This window comes from Rattus norvegicus, chromosome 10, assembly GCF_021556685.1.
Source record: "Rattus norvegicus strain SHRSP/BbbUtx chromosome 10, alternate assembly SHRSP_T2T, whole genome shotgun sequence".
Taxonomy (NCBI): domain Eukaryota; kingdom Metazoa; phylum Chordata; class Mammalia; order Rodentia; family Muridae; genus Rattus; species Rattus norvegicus.
This window is the reverse complement of record NC_141543.1, coordinates 75,977,630-75,995,270: the sequence shown is the minus strand read 5'-3', so window position 1 is coordinate 75,995,270 and position 17,641 is coordinate 75,977,630. Positions and strand designations below refer to the sequence as shown.

General features: G+C 40.4%; 1 protein-coding gene across 1 annotated transcript in view; it reads left to right on the top strand.

Moving 5' to 3' along the window:
- Appbp2 (amyloid beta precursor protein binding protein 2) overlaps positions 1-17,641 on the top strand; it is a 42,052-nt gene that overhangs the window by 16,112 nt on the left and 8,299 nt on the right. The window contains exons 3-10 of the mRNA NM_001100969.1: positions 393-544; positions 1,613-1,736; positions 6,187-6,355; positions 11,080-11,169; positions 13,422-13,489; positions 13,568-13,673; positions 14,365-14,489; positions 16,939-17,024. Of these exons, the coding sequence (NP_001094439.1) occupies positions 393-544; positions 1,613-1,736; positions 6,187-6,355; positions 11,080-11,169; positions 13,422-13,489; positions 13,568-13,673; positions 14,365-14,489; positions 16,939-17,024 (920 nt within the window). The remainder of the gene's footprint in view (positions 1-392; positions 545-1,612; positions 1,737-6,186; positions 6,356-11,079; positions 11,170-13,421; positions 13,490-13,567; positions 13,674-14,364; positions 14,490-16,938; positions 17,025-17,641) is intronic.

Here is a 17,641-nt window from a genome sequence, read left to right as displayed (position 1 = left end):
TCCAGCAAGACATGTTGTGCCTCCCATGTCCCTCCAGGGTACACTGGAATTACTGCTGTTATGTTGCTGTGTTCAGACTCGGGTTGTCAGGCGTGTGAGGCGAGTGATAAGCCATCTCCCTATTTTTTTATTTTATTTTATTTTATTTTTTTACAGACTTAGCCTCACTCACCTTATTCTGTTGAGGAAACAGATACATCTCTCTATATATGTATTTAATAGGTATATTTACTGGAGACAGATATATCTCTATATATATGTATTTAATAGGTATATTTAATGGAAACAGATACATCTCTCTATATGTATTTAATAGGTATATTTAATGGAGCTAGCTCTAAAGGGAGATATAGTAAGTGACCTCTCAAGAACCACCTTTCTCTTTTCTGCAGACATTTGCTCCACCACTGTTTTCAGGCCCTGATGGACCATGGTGTTAAGGTTGCTTCTGTCTTGGCCTACTCCTTCAGTAGACGGTGCTCTTACATAGCAGAGTCAGACGCTGCTGTCAAGGAGAAGGCCATCCAGGTTGGCTTTGTCTTAGGTGAGTAATGGCAAAGGAGAGGGGCGTTTTACTCTGAGTGGATTTGTAGTTAAACCTTCTAAGTAATTAGAAGGTTTCTTCCAAGAATTCCCAGTCTCTACAGGCAGGTTGTATACAACTCTCATACCTCAATGTGGCCAACTCAAGTTCACTCTGTAAGTCCTAAACCTTTCTGGCATTCTAGCCCAGGGACAGTAATGACAGCATTTACATATGAGGAAGTAGACTTGGGGAAGTTGAGTGTGTGGACCAGCCCATAGCTTTGAGCGAGCTGTGCTCAGCATGAGTTACGTCTGCCGTCCCAGCATGTCTTTCTGCTGTGTCAGGCCATCACCAAATTCTTTTTTTTTTTTCTAAATATTTATTTATTCATTTATTATATATAAGTACACTGTAGCTGTCTTCAGACACACCAGAAGAGGGCATCGAATCTCTTTACAGATGGTTGTGAGCCACCATGTGGTTGCTGGGAATTGAACTCAGGATCTCTGGAAGAGCAGTTGGGTGCTCTTAACCACTGAACCATCTCTCCAGCCCCATCACCAAATTCTTTAGCTACTTACTGTTCACTGTATGCGGTGGCAAGAAACATAAATCTTTTTCAGGGACCTGTTTTGGTTTTCAATTCCAAAAGTAGTTATTTTTAATTTTGGGTGAGATACTGTAAGGACAGCAGAAACATCGCTTTATAATATCCTGGAAAGATTTATACATATAGAAAAATATTGTTTGATAATTTTGTAACGAGTAGTTTCACAACTGTATACATTAAAACTATGTTTTAGGCAATTATTTATTCAAATTATTATTTCCTCCTTCTGTACCAGAGATTAGACTTTTTTTTTTCCCTCGGAGCTGGGGACCAAACCCAGGGCCTTGCACTTGCTAGGCAAGCGCTCTACCACTGAGCTAAATCCCCAACCCCCGAGATTAGACTTTTTAAAAGTTAACTATATACGATGTAGTATTATGGAGTTTAGTTCAGTTGTTTTATTGTAAGTGTGTCGCTGTAGCAGTTAACTTCAGGCAGTTTATGAGTTATTGACTGTCATTGCTTTTGTTCTTCAGGTGGCTTTCTTTCTGACGCAGGCTGGTACAGCGATGCTGAGAAGGTTTTCCTGTCCTGCCTTCAGTTGTGTACCCTACATGATGAGATGCTCCACTGGTTTCGAGCAGTAGAGTGTTGTGTGAGGTAAACTGATTAGATCCTGTCATTAAGTGCTACTTAGTTACACTGGTATTTAGTGCTAGTGTACTTAGTACTAGTGCTTTGGGCTCAGAATTCTGTCCTTGTAACTAACAGTTGATTAAATATGTCATGGTTTCATTAGTCCAATCTCCCATCACAAGCATGCAGAGACAAGAGTTTTTCTATGTGGTCCAGGCTGGCCTCAAACTCTGCCTCTCAAGCGCTGGAATTAAAGTGTCCAACAGCACACCACGCCTATTCTGTTTTTCTTTTTAAATAAAGTAAAAACTTCCTTGCATGTTGGGCAGGAAACAACTTGAACATGGACTTAAAGAGAATCAGAACTTGAAGTCCAAAGGTAAATAGAAATGAGAAGCTGAAAGGAAATAGTGGTATCTCAGTGTTAGGAAGAAAATAGTATATATACCTCACTGAATTTTTAGGACAAAGGAAAACATTTTTTAATCTACCAAGACCCAGCAGATCCTAGTGTACACTAGTAGATACCCTGCGAGTCTTACAAGGCAGAGCCCGAGCTTTTGGTAGCTTCTGAGTCAGTCACTAGCCAGGGGAATGTCATCCCTATTCTAACACTGCTTTAAGTTAGTCACAGCATTCCTACCTTTAGTCCTGTGCCCAAGCTGTAGGTGCTTCAGTGAGCACAGGCTCTGTCATCAAGCATAGAGAGAGCTGACTGTGTGCTACATTTCATAGTGATCTCTTTATTAGCTTAAATCCAACTAAGTGAAACAGAGGGAAGAAGTCAGAATTGAAACATGGCTGGTACCTTCTAGAAGTTAAAGCCATAAGGGAATCTTATGGAAAGTTTTACATTATCAATTGGATTTTTTTTTTTTTTTTTTTTTTGGAGCTGAGGACTGAACCCAGGGCCTTGTGCCTGCTAGGCAAGTGCTCTACCACTGAGCTAAATCCCTAACCCTATCAATTGGAAATTTAAAGGAACAAGTTTCTAGAAATGCACAAACTATCCAAATGATGGTAGAAAGAAATCAAACATCTCAACAGACCCATAATAAATAGAGATTACAAGTTTCTATTAACAAATAGAAATTCGGGGTTGGGGATTTATTTAGCTCAGTGGTAGAGCGCTTGCCTAGCAACCACAAGGCCCTGGGTTCGGTCCCCAGCTCCGAAAAAAAAGAAAAAACAAAAAAAAACAAGTAGAAATTGCAAATTTTCTTATATCAAAGAAAATCCACGACCAGAGGGTTTTGCTGGTGAGTTGTTTCAAGCATTTGAAGAGTTAGCACTGGTCCAGCTCAAACTTCCCAACTCATTTTATAGGTCACTATGACCTCATTAATGAAAGCCCGGGAAAAACATCATAGGAAAAGACAATTAGAGACCAGTACCTCCTTAAATATAGATCAGAAATCCTTAACAGAATACTAACAAGTTAAACCTAAAGGAATATCTAAAACAATTTATATTGTAATCTTAATTAAAGTGAGATTTAAACCAAGAATGCAAGAGTACTTCAACATAAAAAAAATCAAACAATATAATATACCGTTATAATAGACTGAGTGAAAAGTATAATTTTTCAACAATGGATGTTGAAAAGAATTTGACAAAATCAGCTGTTCTTTTTTAGTAGAAACATTCAGAAAGCTAGGACTAGAAGAGAGCCTCCTTGCTATGGCAAAGAGCATTTATGACAGACCTACAGGGCCTGTAACATGTCTCAGAGAACCAAATAGGGTGGTACTGTGCAGAGGCGCTGGGGAGGGACAGAAACAAGGGTTAACTTGATAATACACTGGATGGATTTTCTCACTGGATCAAGAGGTAGGTAAAGGATGTCTTTTACTAGAGGTAGTCAGTATTGGAATTTTTAATCAAAGTAGGCAAAGAAGAAAAAAGAGCATCTGAGTTGGAAATGGAAAAGGACTACATTCATTGAACTCAGAGACCTGTGACTAGGACAGTATCAAGACAGTGTTTTACTTTTGTAATCTCAACACTCAGGGGACACAGCAAGGTCCTGTCAGTCTTCTTTCCTGTCTGTGCACCCAGCTTGTTCTTACTTATTTCCTTTCAGATAGGGTCTCAGTATATATCCAAGGCTGGCCAGAAACTCAGTTCTTCTACCTGAGCCTTCTGAGTGTTGGTACGGGGTACACCATCATTCTCACTGATTCTGGTTCAATAAAGACAGCATGCAGAATGGAAAACAGGATTTGCAAATCAGGTATTGGACAAGGGTCCAATATCCAGAGTGTATCAAGAAGTACAACTCAACAGCTAGTGACTCAAGTTTTTTTGTTTGTTTGTTTTTTTGTTTTTGTGGGTTTTTTTTTTTTTTGTTTTTTTGTTTTTTTGTTTTTTTGTTTTTTTGTTTTTTTTTTTGTTTTTTTTTTTTGGTTCTTTTTTTCGGAGCTGGGGACCGAATCCAGGGCCTTGCCCTTCCTAGGTAAGCGCTCTACCACTGAGCTAAATCCCCAGCCCCGTGACTCAAGTTTTTAAATAGACAAGGGATTGTGTAGACCCTTCCCAATGAACCTGTGTAGATTGCTGTTGTGCTGTGAGGAAATGTTAGTAACAGAACTGTAAGTCTGTAACTTAAGGGAGCTGTAAGTCAAACACATGAGAAGATACCACCTCACATGTACCATGGCCTTGAGGATTTTGTTTTAAGGAGCTGAGATGTTAGCTCAGTGATAAGAGCTTTGCTCAGTGTGTCTCACATCCTAGGACGGATCTCCAGCAATGCCAAAGCAAGCAGAGACTTAGTGGTATGGAGGGTGACGAGAAATTGTGAACTTTGATGCAGCTGCGCATGATACAGTTTAGCAGCTTCTGAGAATCTAGGCAGGGAATTACCATGTGACCCAGCAGTTGCATTCCAACGTGCATATTCAAGAATGGCTGGTGATACCAACGTGGCTAAGAGCACATATTCAGGGTTTTGGTTTTTATTTTTTGTTTTGTTTTTTTTGAGACAGGGTTTTTCTTTGTAGGTCTGGCTATCCTGAAACTTACTCTGTAGACCAGGCCAGTCTTGAACTCAGAGATCCACTTGCTTCTGTCTCTTGAGGGCTGGGACAAAGATGTGCTCCACCACTGGTCAGTTTATATTTTATTCTTGTATATGGCATGAATTTGATCCTAGAACCTCCATCAGATAGCTCACAACTGCCTGTAACTCCAGCTTTAGGATCTCACAGCTCTCTGACGTCACACATGGGTGTGCACATGTACACATAAATAAATAATAAGAAAACAAGCAGAGCCTCGAGATTTGTATCCTGTGTCTCAAGGGCTAGAAGTCTCCATCTGCTGATAAAAAGATACTTGTTGTATGTATGCATGAGATCACTCCATTACCCAGGATGGCCTTGAACTCATTCTGTAGCCCAGGCAGGTTATTGTGAAAGACTTGTGGCAACAGTCCCATTCAAGTGTCTGTTGGTTTTCACTCATGTATGCTTCTTCATACTTGAATTCCATGCTCAAAAACAAGTCATTCCACCTACCATTCTAGAGCAGTACGATTTATTAGCCCCCCCACCCCCTTCTGCAGAGTGCTAGGGAGTGAACATAGGGCCTCACACATGGTAGGCAAAGGTTCCACCGTAACCTACTTATGCCTGCCTCTTAGGTGGTTTTGTTTACTTTTAGGCAGTTTCATTATTTAGGTCTAGCTCTGCGTCTAGAGTGCTGGTATAAATGCCCTGCTTGGTCTTCTTTGAAATGTCTTTCATGCTTTTATTGCCTCTGGGTTCTAAGCATTTTCAAAAACATGTATTGGCCCTGTAGGTGATTGTGGCGTCCAACCAGCAATGGACTAGAATTGTTCTAACGACCACTCTTGCTGCTTCATGTAGTCTGCATACGTCTACTACGCCTAGAGTTTAGTCTGATCCAAAGCGTGTTGGTACTTGTTCATAATTTGATTGTCAGTAGGGTGCACTTTATTTCGTGTAGTGTACTCAGGATTTTCTGCCATGGGGTAGAGGACAAATAGATTACACAGTTGTGTCATTGAATTTGCCTTAGTGGGCCAGTCAGCAGAAATGAGCGTGACTGGGAGCAGTGGCAGCTGCTGAAATTATGATACGGGCAAGAGAGTAGAAAAGTAATGGCAGGTGGAGCTGGGTCAGATTCATCTGTCCTCCCTGTCTTCTGTGTTAGATCTAAATTTAGAACAAAAGGGGTTTTTTTTGTGTGTGTGTTTGCTTGGTCAGCACATGTTGAGTACACAAAATATTTGAATATTTAGAGAATGCAAGAAATTGGACAAGATTAATCACAAAAAGCTTTCAGCATTATTAGGGCGCCATTAGTTAAAATGGTCTTTTCAAATGCAGAAGTGCAGCCTGGGTCTCACGTCTCCTGCCTTGCGTTGTTTAGGTGCTGCTGTATCATTTTAAGAGGTTCTCAGTGTCACTGTCCTGGTGGCACCAACAGTAAAGGACTTTGTCTTTTGCAGGTTGCTTCATGTGCGAAATGGAAATTGTAAATATCACCTAGGTGAAGAGACATTTAAATTAGCTCAGACGTACATGGACAAGCTGTCTAAACATGGCCAGCAAGCAAATAGAGCTGCTCTCTATGGAGAACTATGTGCGCTCCTGTTTGCAAAAAGCCACTATGATGAGGTAAGTTGGCTCATGATCCTTCTGTTTCTGCCTCTTGAGTGCTTCAGTCAGGTTAAAGGCCTGTGCCACTATTCCCGGCTTTCGTGTATTAGGTTCATATAATAGATTTTATTGCAAAGTGGAAAAATACTTAATTTGCTAATGAAATATGTAAAAATCAAGCAGGAGTTTGTGAGGTGGACCTTAAGTATTGCAAGTGAAATATAGGGCTTTTAAATTTTTTGTACAGGTGTTTATCTACTCAACTTGTTTTAACAGAAATTCTGATGAAGATTGAATCTTAATCAATGCATTTGGTTATGTGTCATTCTGGGTTAGCCATTTAATCATGAGTTCCACCATAAGTATTTAATTTGCCAAGCACCCTCCACCGAAATGTTTGAAAACTTCCTTGTAGTTAACATAGTTCTAGGGGTTGAGGATTTAGCTCAGTGGTAGAGCGCTTGCCTAGCAAGCAGAAGGCCCTGGGTTTGGTCCTCAGCTCCGGAAAAACAAAAAACATAGTTCTAAAAATGTTCTTGTACTACTTTGAAACAAAGTTCGCAGTCCTGGTTAGCATTTCTTTTTTTTTTTTTTTTTTTTTTTTTTTTTTTTTCCTTTCCTTTTTTTCAGAGCTGGGGACCGAACCCAGGGCCTTGCGCTTGCTAGGCAAGTGCTCTACCACTGAGCTAAATCCCCAACCCCCTGGTTAGCATTTCTTTTGTGGAGATAAAATGCCATGAGGGAGAAGCAACATCTGGGTAAGAACTCAAGGCAGAAAAAATCCTGGAGGCAGGAGCTGTTGCAGAGGCCATGGTGGGGTGCAGTTGGTTGGCTTCCTCTCCATGGATTGCTCAGCCTTCTTTTTTGTAGTGCTCAGGTCCTCCAGCCCAGGGATAGTCTCACCCATATCAATCATCAATCAAGAAAACACACCATAGGCTTGCCCACAGGCCAGTCAGGTGGGGCATTTTATTAAAGTTCCTTCCTCCCAGGTACTCACCTGTGTCAAGCTGACATAAAAACTACATAGCACAGTCTCTTAAAATTGTAAAGCAGGGGCTGGAGAGACGGCTCGGTGGTTAAGAGCACTGACTGCTTTTCCAGAGGTTCTGAGTTCAATTCCCAGCAACCACATGGTGGCTCACAACCATCTGAATGGGATCCGATGCCCTTTCTGGTGTGTCTGAAGACAGCGACTGTGTACTCATATACATTAAATAAATAATTAAAAAAGATGTAAAGCAGGTTTTGGGGTCCAAGTCTGGCGAAGTTAAAGATTTCTTCTTACTTACGTATTTACACATGTGTCTGTGTTGCTATGTGCACATGAGTACAAAGATTCTAGAGGAGGCTAGAAGAACTTGTTGGGCCCCTGTTACAACAGACAGTGAGCAATCTAAACTGAATGCTGGGAACTGAATTTGGTTCGTATGTAAAATCAGCAGGTGCTCTTAACCACCATGCCATCATGTGTGTGCATGTTTACTGTGCATGAGTGTACATGTATATATTCACATGTGTAAGAGCATGTATGTGGGCAAGTATATGTGTAGATGTGCAGGGTTTAGACAGGAAATTTCAATCCCTGTTCTACCTTGTGATGGGGTCTCTCAGTTAAACCCAATATTTATCAAAATGGGTAGTCTAGTCAGTCTGATTGCTGGCCAGACAGGGATCCCCTGTCTCCACCTCCTGAGGCTAGAATTAAGAGGTGGGTCTCCCCCCCCCCCCCCCCCGCCCTCCTCCAGCACTTAAGACAAATTCTCTTACGGGTGCCTGGTGCTCCATGACCAGGCTCAGGTAAAGCACTCTATAGGTCTCTTGCTTAAGTGCATACCACCTCAGCTTTATGCCTGGGTTTTAGGGATCAGACCCTCAGGTCCTCAACTTGTGCAGTATATACTTTACTGAACTATCTCCCTTGTCCCCCAAATTATTTTGTTTCTCGATATAATAGCAATTGTCACTATCAAGGATAATTTATTTTGCCTTTATTTTTAACCTGCTAATCATTAAGAAAAGGTCATTTTTGTTTATTTTGCCTCATATTACACAGATGCTAGCTCATTGCCTGCCACTTGACCTTTATGCCAGGCCTCTCCGTCATCCTGGTTCTCTTGAAAGAGCATGGACAGGGGCAGGAATTGGTCTTATGAGAAGTTAGTGTTGCCTTTTAATAATAAAACAGTTACCTGTCTCAAGTCTAAGTCACTTTGCCACGGTAGCTGGCCCACCTGTCTTGAGTTCCTCTGAGTCCAAAAATTGCAGTCTTGGTGTTTAGCACCTTATCAATAAACAATGGGGTATTAAATAGAGGGTTAATTGTTAGGATTTTTTTTTTCTTGTCCAGGGAAGGTTTGGAGCAATAAACTTTTATTGAACCAAGAGAAGAAGGAAATTGCAAAAGGAAAAACTTTTACACAAGTAAATATGCATAAACTCACGTATACAAATTTGTGAATACATACTCATACACCTTTATGCAATCCAGTTGGGTTTGGCTACTTAACTTATCTCACAATTACTTACACACACATCCATACCTACATGTGCATGTGGAGCCAAGAGCCAAGCACCAGTGCAGAAAGAACTGGCTCATTCTGGATGAAAAATGAGTGAGCTCCAGTCTTTATTGTATAGAGAAAGAAAAGCTTCTACCCTTTTTTACTAAATGAGTCAAATTGAAGTCTATAAGAAAAGAGCTTTGTCCTCTTTAGTAAGACTAAGCCTTCCTCGCTGTTAAGAAGAGACCTGTTCTGTCCCTTGGGGGAGAGAAGCTTGCCTGCTCTTTCTGCCTGCAGCTTCTTTTCCCTCTTTCTCTTGCATTCTGCAGATTACTCTCTTCTGCTCCTGCTCTAATGTCCTCTGTTTTTAAGGGAAGTAAAAGGGGGAAAAATGTACCAGGATATATGCTATCTAAATTTCTAAGTTACTTTTTAATTTCTGCTGTCTTCTCCTTCCTCTTAATGTTGTAATCTCCTCCTGCTCTGATACAATAATGCCATGCAATGTAACTGTACCCTTTCTAGGAGAGTAGATCAGATGGTTTTTTTAATAAAAGTTAGCTGAAAGTTCAAACATAAATTCAAATCATAAATTGAATAAGAAATTTACAACAGAGATGTATACATGTGTTTATATTAAGACATGGTCTCATAAACATGGTCTCACTAGCTTCATACATTCATGGAGAATCTTGTTTTTTGTATCTAAGTTGACACTGAAGTTTTGTATAGATAAACTCAGTCAATATTTTCTTCTGTCCTTGTACTCAGAATAAATTGATAGTTCCCTTTTATGACATTTGGTTAATTGTTTTACAACCTCTCCTAAGTTGTAAATGCCTGCTTTCTATCTCAGAAGCAATTAACTCTTGACACTTGTAGACCATTAGCGGTCTAATTGCAGTATTCATATCAGAGAAGGCTTATAATAGCAGTCCTATTACAGAGGACTTAATAATTACTAGTATAATTTTAGGAATTCTTATAGGATCATTAAGAATTAAGAAATCATTTATTTGTCTAAGTAGCATCACTACAAGTCTTTACATCTGCATTAATCTACAGAAATCTGCCCAATAGGGTGAGCTAACACCTAGGGGTTGTCATATATATTTAATAACAGGGAAGGCATAGTAATAGCAGGGATCTTCCCTAAAATATGGCACCCATTGGAGTGTTACAGACCACAGTGAGACCCTCTCAGGAAGAACATCTCCTAGTTTTTAGACTCTTCTAGATGTCTCCTGGCATCTCTCTACCTCAGGTTTGTTTTTGTTGGTTTTTGTTGTTTTGGTTTTTTCTTTGTGCAACCCTCACTATCCTGGAACTCACTGTGTAGACTAGGCAGGCCTCAAACTCAGAGTGTGGGGACTAAAGGTATGAGCACCACTTCTAGCTGCACCTTAGTTGTTGGGTTGTTTTTTATGTTAATAGTGCGTGTCATGATGCTTTGGTATCAGTTAAATGTGTTAGTAAACATGAACTGCCTATTAGAACAATAGCATAAAGGAGGCATACTAGACAGACAAAGAGAAGAATAGCTGGGTCTAATAGCACACACCTTTAGTCCTGGCATCTGGGAGACAAGCCACCTGTCTTGGATCTCTCTGAGTCTGAGGTCAGCCTGGGCTATATTATATAGCAAGCTCCAGGCCAGCCAGGGCTACATAGTGGACTCTGTCTCAGAGAGAGAGAAGAGTGGACACGGGTAGGGGAGAGAATGATCAAGTGTTACAGAAGAGAGGGAAAGGCAAATACAGGAAACAGTCCAGGGCTGAGATGAGCTTGATAGACTAAAGCGCTAGAAGGGAAATGTTTCCTAAGGCAGTGGGGGATCCTATATACAAAAACCTCTGGGAAAAATAGAATATGCCTCATTTTCTGAGTGTGACTGTAATATTGTGATTTAGAAAAACTGTTTTCGAGGGGGAGTGTTTGATAGGACTCCTAGTCCTAGGCTCATCTCCCCTGAGCTCAGGAAAACCCTCCTGCCTTGGCCTCCCTGATTCTGGAATTACAGGTGTGCACCACCACACTTGCCTTGAGAAAACCTGTGGATGTAAAAATAAAATAGGGTGATCAGCTCATACTTCCAAAAAAATTGTCTCAGAGAATTTCATTTGTAAATATTCTGTGTGTGTATTTAAGTAGTTGAAATCTTGTGGGGTAACTTCACAGTTTCATTAACTGCTGTCACTTACTGTGTCGCCGTTTCTTTTCTTTTCAATTCTTTCAAAGGCATACAAGTGGTGCGTTGAGGCAATGAAGGAGATTACATCAGGCTTACCAGTCAAAGTTGTGGTGGATGTTTTAAGACAAGCTTCTAAGGTAAATGATGTTTACAACATTAAATGTATTATAAGACTTATTTGACTTTAAGTAGTTAATCAAGTCTTCACAATAACTTAGTTGATCTGTTAACTAGATCTGTTTTCTAAGCTTCTCTGCTTAGTTTTAGAAACTTAGTTTCTAATCAAAACTGTCCCATGGCTGTCTCATCCCAACACTTGGGAGGCAAAGACAAGTGGGTCTCTGGGGTTAACGGTTTACATAGTGAGTTCCAGACAGCCAAGGCTATATAGAGAGATCCTATTTCAAAAAAGAAACTTACAAACAAAAAACTAGCTCATCTGTTTTATCTAATTTTCCTTTATTAAAGAAACCTGTGAAAGTAATTGTTTTGGCTCACAAAGTTTACATGACTGTAATATTTGATTAATTTGGCTTGAATGTTTGTTTTTCCTAAGTTTGTTATAGTAACCTCAATTTCTTATTCAGAAATCATGTGGGAGCTGATGACATTTCTGTTGGCTGAGGGCGGGATGTCTAGTGTATTTAGCTTTCTCCTAGGATTTCACTCAAGATAGCTTGTTACATTTGATCTGTTAGACAGTCTTTGGGTTTTTTTCCCCCTTCTATCTTCTTTTTCTGTAAATAAGTATATGAACTTTTTGAAGCTATTTAAAAGTTACTGCTTCGGGGTTGGGGATTTAGCTCAGTGGTAGAGCGCTTGCCTAGCAAGCGCAAGGCCCTGGGTTCGGTCCCCAGCTCCGAAAAAAAAAAGAAAAAGAAAAAAGAAAAAAAAAGTTACTGCTTCACTATGCACAAGCCTTAAAGCTATGAACTTTCACACGCACTATTTTGTCACACACACTTGAATATTCCATTTTGGTTGGTTTTATCTTAGTTCAAAATTTTGGATTAGAAGACACCAGTGTTTTTGTGAAATACTAAAAAGTTGTTTATTGGTCTATAACCTTGGCTAGCGTTCAGCTTGCTACATAGTCATAATTGCCCTCAAATTGTAACCTTCCTTAGGTTTCAGGCATGTCCATCATTCACTTTAGAGGAGGAGAATTGCAGCATACTCAGATAGCATCTGTATGAGAAAGATATTAGCATGTTTAATTTAAACATTAAATTTGTGTTTGCATGAAATAATAACATACAAATTTTATATATGCACATGATACTAGAGTTTAAAAACTGGTAATCCTCATGATTCAACTTTTTAAATAGTTGAAAACTGGAATTTCTTCTGTACATATAAAAATTATCATGTGAACCTGTGGCCACGATAGCTTTATGTCCCAGATCTTGTTTGATCTTGTAAGCTAGCGGGGAAAGCCCTGAATAGCACAACCTGTAACCAGCAGGTAGTATTTAGCTAAAAGGTCCAGTCAGATGGCTCTGTGGATGAAGACATTTATTTGCCTCTGAGCCAGGCAATTGAGTTCAGCCCTACAAGACTCATGTGGCAGAAGGAAAGAACCAGCTGCTGTGAGCTGTCCTCCGACCATCACAGGTTCTGTCAGTTGTGCTCATGTGCTGTGTGCGCTCAGCAGTTAAGCACTCTCTGCTTCTCCAGGGGACCCAGGTCTGATATTCAGTACCCACATGGCAGCTCACAGACACCTATAACTCCAGTTCCTGCAGCTCTGACATCTAGTATACTATAGGCAAAATACCTACACATATAAAAACTCCACACACACACACACACACACACACCTATAAAGAAAGTGAAAAAAAGTTTATTAGAACCCATTCCACAACTGAAGTGTGTGTATACACTTAAAGATACTATGCTGAATCCTCCCCACGACGTTTTATTTTAATATTATAAAAGGGGTGACCATGCACTAGCATGGGATTACCTTTGTTATAACAGGGTTATTGGTTTGGTTTGGTTTGGTTTGGTTTGGTTTGGTTTGGTTTGGTTTTTTGAGGCAAGTTTTCCTTCCTGGCCCCAGCTGTCCTTGGGCTTGCTCTTTTAGACCATTGTAGGCCGGGCTTGATCTGAGAAGTCAGTCTGTTTCTGCCTTCTGAGTGCTGGGACTAGAGGTGTGCACCACCATAGCCCAGCTATCGTAACTGATACTGGAAATGTCTATCAGAATTTCCCCAAATCATTTATAGATCTGTTCCTTATAAAATTATTAGAGATGTGGAAAGAAATTACAAATTGAAAGAATGGTTGAAGTTTTTTTTTAATTGTTAACTATTGTAATGTGCACTCAAACTGTAGCACACAATGAAGCGTTTGAGAGTTATTTAATAATTTCCCTCTTCATTTTTAGGCTTGTGTAGTCAAACGTGAATTTAAGAAGGCAGAGCAGTTAATTAAACATGCAGTGTATTTGGCACGGTAGGTGATTGTTACCCAAGGTGCTGTTTTGATGCGATTCTCAATTTTAGATATTAATACTCCTGTATCTTTTCATAGAGATCATTTTGGATCCAAACACCCAAAATACTCCGACACACTGTTAGATTATGGGTTCTACTTGCTCAATGTAGACAATATCTGCCAGTCGGTTGCAATTTACCAGGTATGTTAGTGGTTACTTCTCTCTGCTTTTAACCTAAGTTTGTTTACCTTTTTGTCAACAGTTAACAGTACTGGCTGCTCTTCCAGAGGACCAGGTTCAGTTCCCAGCACCCACATGGTAGCTCACAACTGTCTGTCACTGCAGTTACAGGGGTCTGGGTCTGACATGCTCACACAGACATACATGCAGGCAGAACATCAATGCATATTTTGAAAAAGCAGTAGCAGACCAATTTAAAAAAAAATAAATAACTCTTTGAGCCCTGCTTTCTCCTGTAGGCTTCACCATTACTAAGTGTTCCTCCATAAAAGGCTTAAAGTCAAATGTTTTAAGAATTGAAAAGAATCGTCTAGGAGTAAAACCATCAGGCTGTGGGTCTAGGTTCCACAGTACTTCCTTACTATAATTTGCCCAGATGATGGCTTAACTTTTCAACTGTCAATCTAGCCGTAATTTCAGATCTTGCAACCGTTATTTTAGGTAGAAGTCCTCTACCATGACACTAGACAAGATGTCGCTGACTTTACAGTTGTTTGAAAGAAGGGTGTAGACGAAGCTGTTACGGCAGAGGCAGATGGCACAGCTTGTGGGTTCTCTTCCAGCTTGACTTTCCAATTTGAAATGTAAGGGATTAGGTGCATAGGGTGTTAGCTGCACACCGTATTGTTAAATGTCTTTATGATTCTTTCAGGCAGCCCTCGACATTCGACAGTCAGTGTTTGGTGGCAAAAATATTCATGTAGCGACAGCTCATGAAGACCTGGCTTACTCTTCGTATGTGCACCAGTACAGCTCTGGAAAATTCGACAACGCCCTGTAAGTTCCACCTTCTTCTCGGGGGCGGTTAATACTACTCTCTAGTGTGGTCTTCCTGCTGGGATAACATGTTTTTGAAGTCATTTCAAAACCATCCCAATTTTTAAGACATCCATTTATGCTTCTCTTGGTTTTATATTAAGATTTATATATTTCTGTATCGGAATGAGCTTTTTCCTTTTTTCTTTTTCTTTTTTTTTTTTTTTTTTTTTTTGAGTAATTGGTTACCTCTGTGTTGATGGTAAATTTAACAACTTACAAACTTATTGCTGAAAAAACCCACTAGTGGGTCAGACACACTCACTGGTTTATTCCTGTCCTGTGGCTGTCTCATGCCAGGACAGCAGAGTTAAATGACTGTGAGAGAGTATTGCCAATGTTAACAGTGTTTACTGTATAGCCCATAGCAAAGGAAACTTTCTGGATCTGATTAAAAAAAAACAAAACAAAACAAAACAAAAAAAACCTGTAATATTTTGGAGGGAAATTAAAGCCAAAAGTAGGCCAGCCAAAAGTTGCCTGTAATCCCAGCCCTGGTGCTGGGTCTGGGAGATTCCTCCTGCCAAGCACGACAGCCTGAGCTCCATCCCTGAGACCCACATGTGGAGGAGAGAACTGACTTCAGCCAGCTCTCTTCTAACAGGGTCAGTCTGGGATACACAGTGAGTTCCAGGCCAATTGAGGCTACACAGCAAAACACCTTTCTCCAGAAAAACCCAAACATTTCCAAAGGCAAACTTGCCTTTTTTTCAGGAATTCTAGCTGTCACCAAGGCTGACCTTATACTCTACTTGCTTCCTTTTGAGAGCTGGGAATTTTAAATGAAACAAGATAAAAAGGATCACATTCTTGTGGTTTAATCTGCTTATGTCCAGAGAGACAAATTTAGAGACAGAAAGGGAATGATTGATTCTCAGAGCGGGGGTGTTGGAAGGATAAGATAATAAAGATGTCCTAAAATTGATTGCAGTGGTGGCTGTACTCTGAATATACTAAAAACCTAATGTTCACACTAGCGCTTGGGGTGGGTGGGGGAGAATTGCCATGAACTTGAGGTCAGGCTAAGCTACTGAAGAAAATCATGTCTCAAAGAAAGAAAGCAACAGAGCTGAGGAAAAGGCGTTGTTGTTAGACGGTGCTTAATTAATAACTAAAGTTGATTAGTGGCTTGAAAACAAGTGGAGAAAAGAAGTTTGAGGAGCTAGAGAGATGGTTTGGTGGTTAGGAATGAATAATGTTTTTTCAGAAGACCTGAGTTTGATTTGCAGCACCTTTATCTGGTGACCTACAACCTCATGGAACCTGTGCACAGGAAAAGTGCAACACCTCGCCTCTGCGAGCTTCTCACATGCACATACTCACACTCAGATACATAATTTTAAAATGTTAAAAATGCTTTTATTTTTAAAGAAGTTTGAGTTGTAAGGTATAACAGGCAAGCAGTTTATCTTTTGTTTCATGGGCTGGGCTGTGAACATATAGGCAGATGTTACTCTGCACAGAAAGTTAGGTGAGGGTTGGGGGACTTCATGTGCACTGTTTAGTGACAGTGAACCACCCACACGTGGAGGGGAAAGTACCACAGAGTAAAGAGCAGATGCTGGAGCGAGCATGGGCTCATCCAGAAAAGGCCAGGCGTGTGTGGTGGGGGGCTAGGAGGGTTGCTGTGGGGATGGCAGTGAATAAAGTCAGGGAGGTGGCAGAGAGAGATTGTGTCTTGTAGACCATAATGAGGTCCTTTATATTGAGGGAGCTGAGAATACATTGGGTGTTAAAAGTTTAATTCACGGGTTGGGGATTTAGCTCAGTGGTAGGCAAGCGCAAGGCCCTGGGTTTGGTCCCCAGGTCCCCGAAAAAAAGAAAAAAAAAAAGTTTAATTCATAACAAATTGAAGTTTGGGGGCTGAGATTAAAGCCATGATCCTGAGTTTGAACTTTCATCGTACGTAGTCCATCAAAAAAAAACACAAACTTTTTTTTTTCTTTTTTTTTTTTTCAGAGCTGGGGACTGAACCTAGGGCCTTGCGCTCGCTAGGCAAGCGCTCTACCGCTGAGCTAAACCCCCAACCCCAAAAAAACCTTTTTTTAAAAAAGATATATGTGTATGTATCAGAGAGAGAGAGAGAGAGAGAGATTGAGATTGAGAGAGAGTGAGAGATTGAGATTACAAGTACCCACAGAGGCTAGAAAAAGGTGCCATCCTCTGGAGCTGAAGTGACAGCCATTTGTGAGCCACCCAATCAGTGTGCATGCTGGGACCTGAACTTGGGTCCTGTGGAAGAGCAGCAAGTGCTCTTAATTGCTGAGCCATCTTCTGACCCAAAACTCTTTGATTCTTTTTTATAGTTTTATTAGTACTTTCTGTTAATGTCATAATATGTGTTACTACTTTTTTAAAAAAAAGAATACTTTTAACTAAAGAGAGACACTAAACTATATGTGTATTGCAGATTTCATGCAGAAAGAGCCATTGGTATCATTACCCACATCCTACCTGAAGATCATCTTCTTTTGGCTTCTTCAAAGAGGGTGAAAGGTACCCTAGACTCCAATGATTATAAATTGATATGTGGCATAAAATAAGGCTGTTAGAGTGTATGGATTATGACTAACATAGTTCCCTCAGCTCTGCTTCACCTCCTTGACACAGCATTGTTGTTTAGTCATGTGTCTTCTTCCTGCCCTCCATCCCTTTCCTCTGAGTATTTGTGTGCAGGTGGCTGAGTCTAGCCCTAATTGTGGGTTACGTCAGTTCAGTTGAACACTAACAATTAAGTTAGTGAAGAGAAAGAGTACAGTTACCCAAAGCCTTATTACTACTGAATCGCCATCTGGTTGATTAGTCCTTTCTTTCTCTACATAAGTTAATGAAGGAAGGTCCAGTGAGATGGCTAAGGGGTGAGTGGACGGCCACCAGACTTATACCCTAAAGTCGGTCCCTACCACATCCAGGCGACAGGAGAGAGCTGACCACCTCCTTGGCTTCCTCACCTCACACACACACACACACACACACACACACACACACACACACACACACACGTTGGGGGAAAAGTTAGTGACTCTTCCAACTTTATAACCTGATATTTTTCACCTCTTCTATCTATCATGAGTGTTTTTCCATTGTGATGCACATAGGGGTCGTACTTTTCC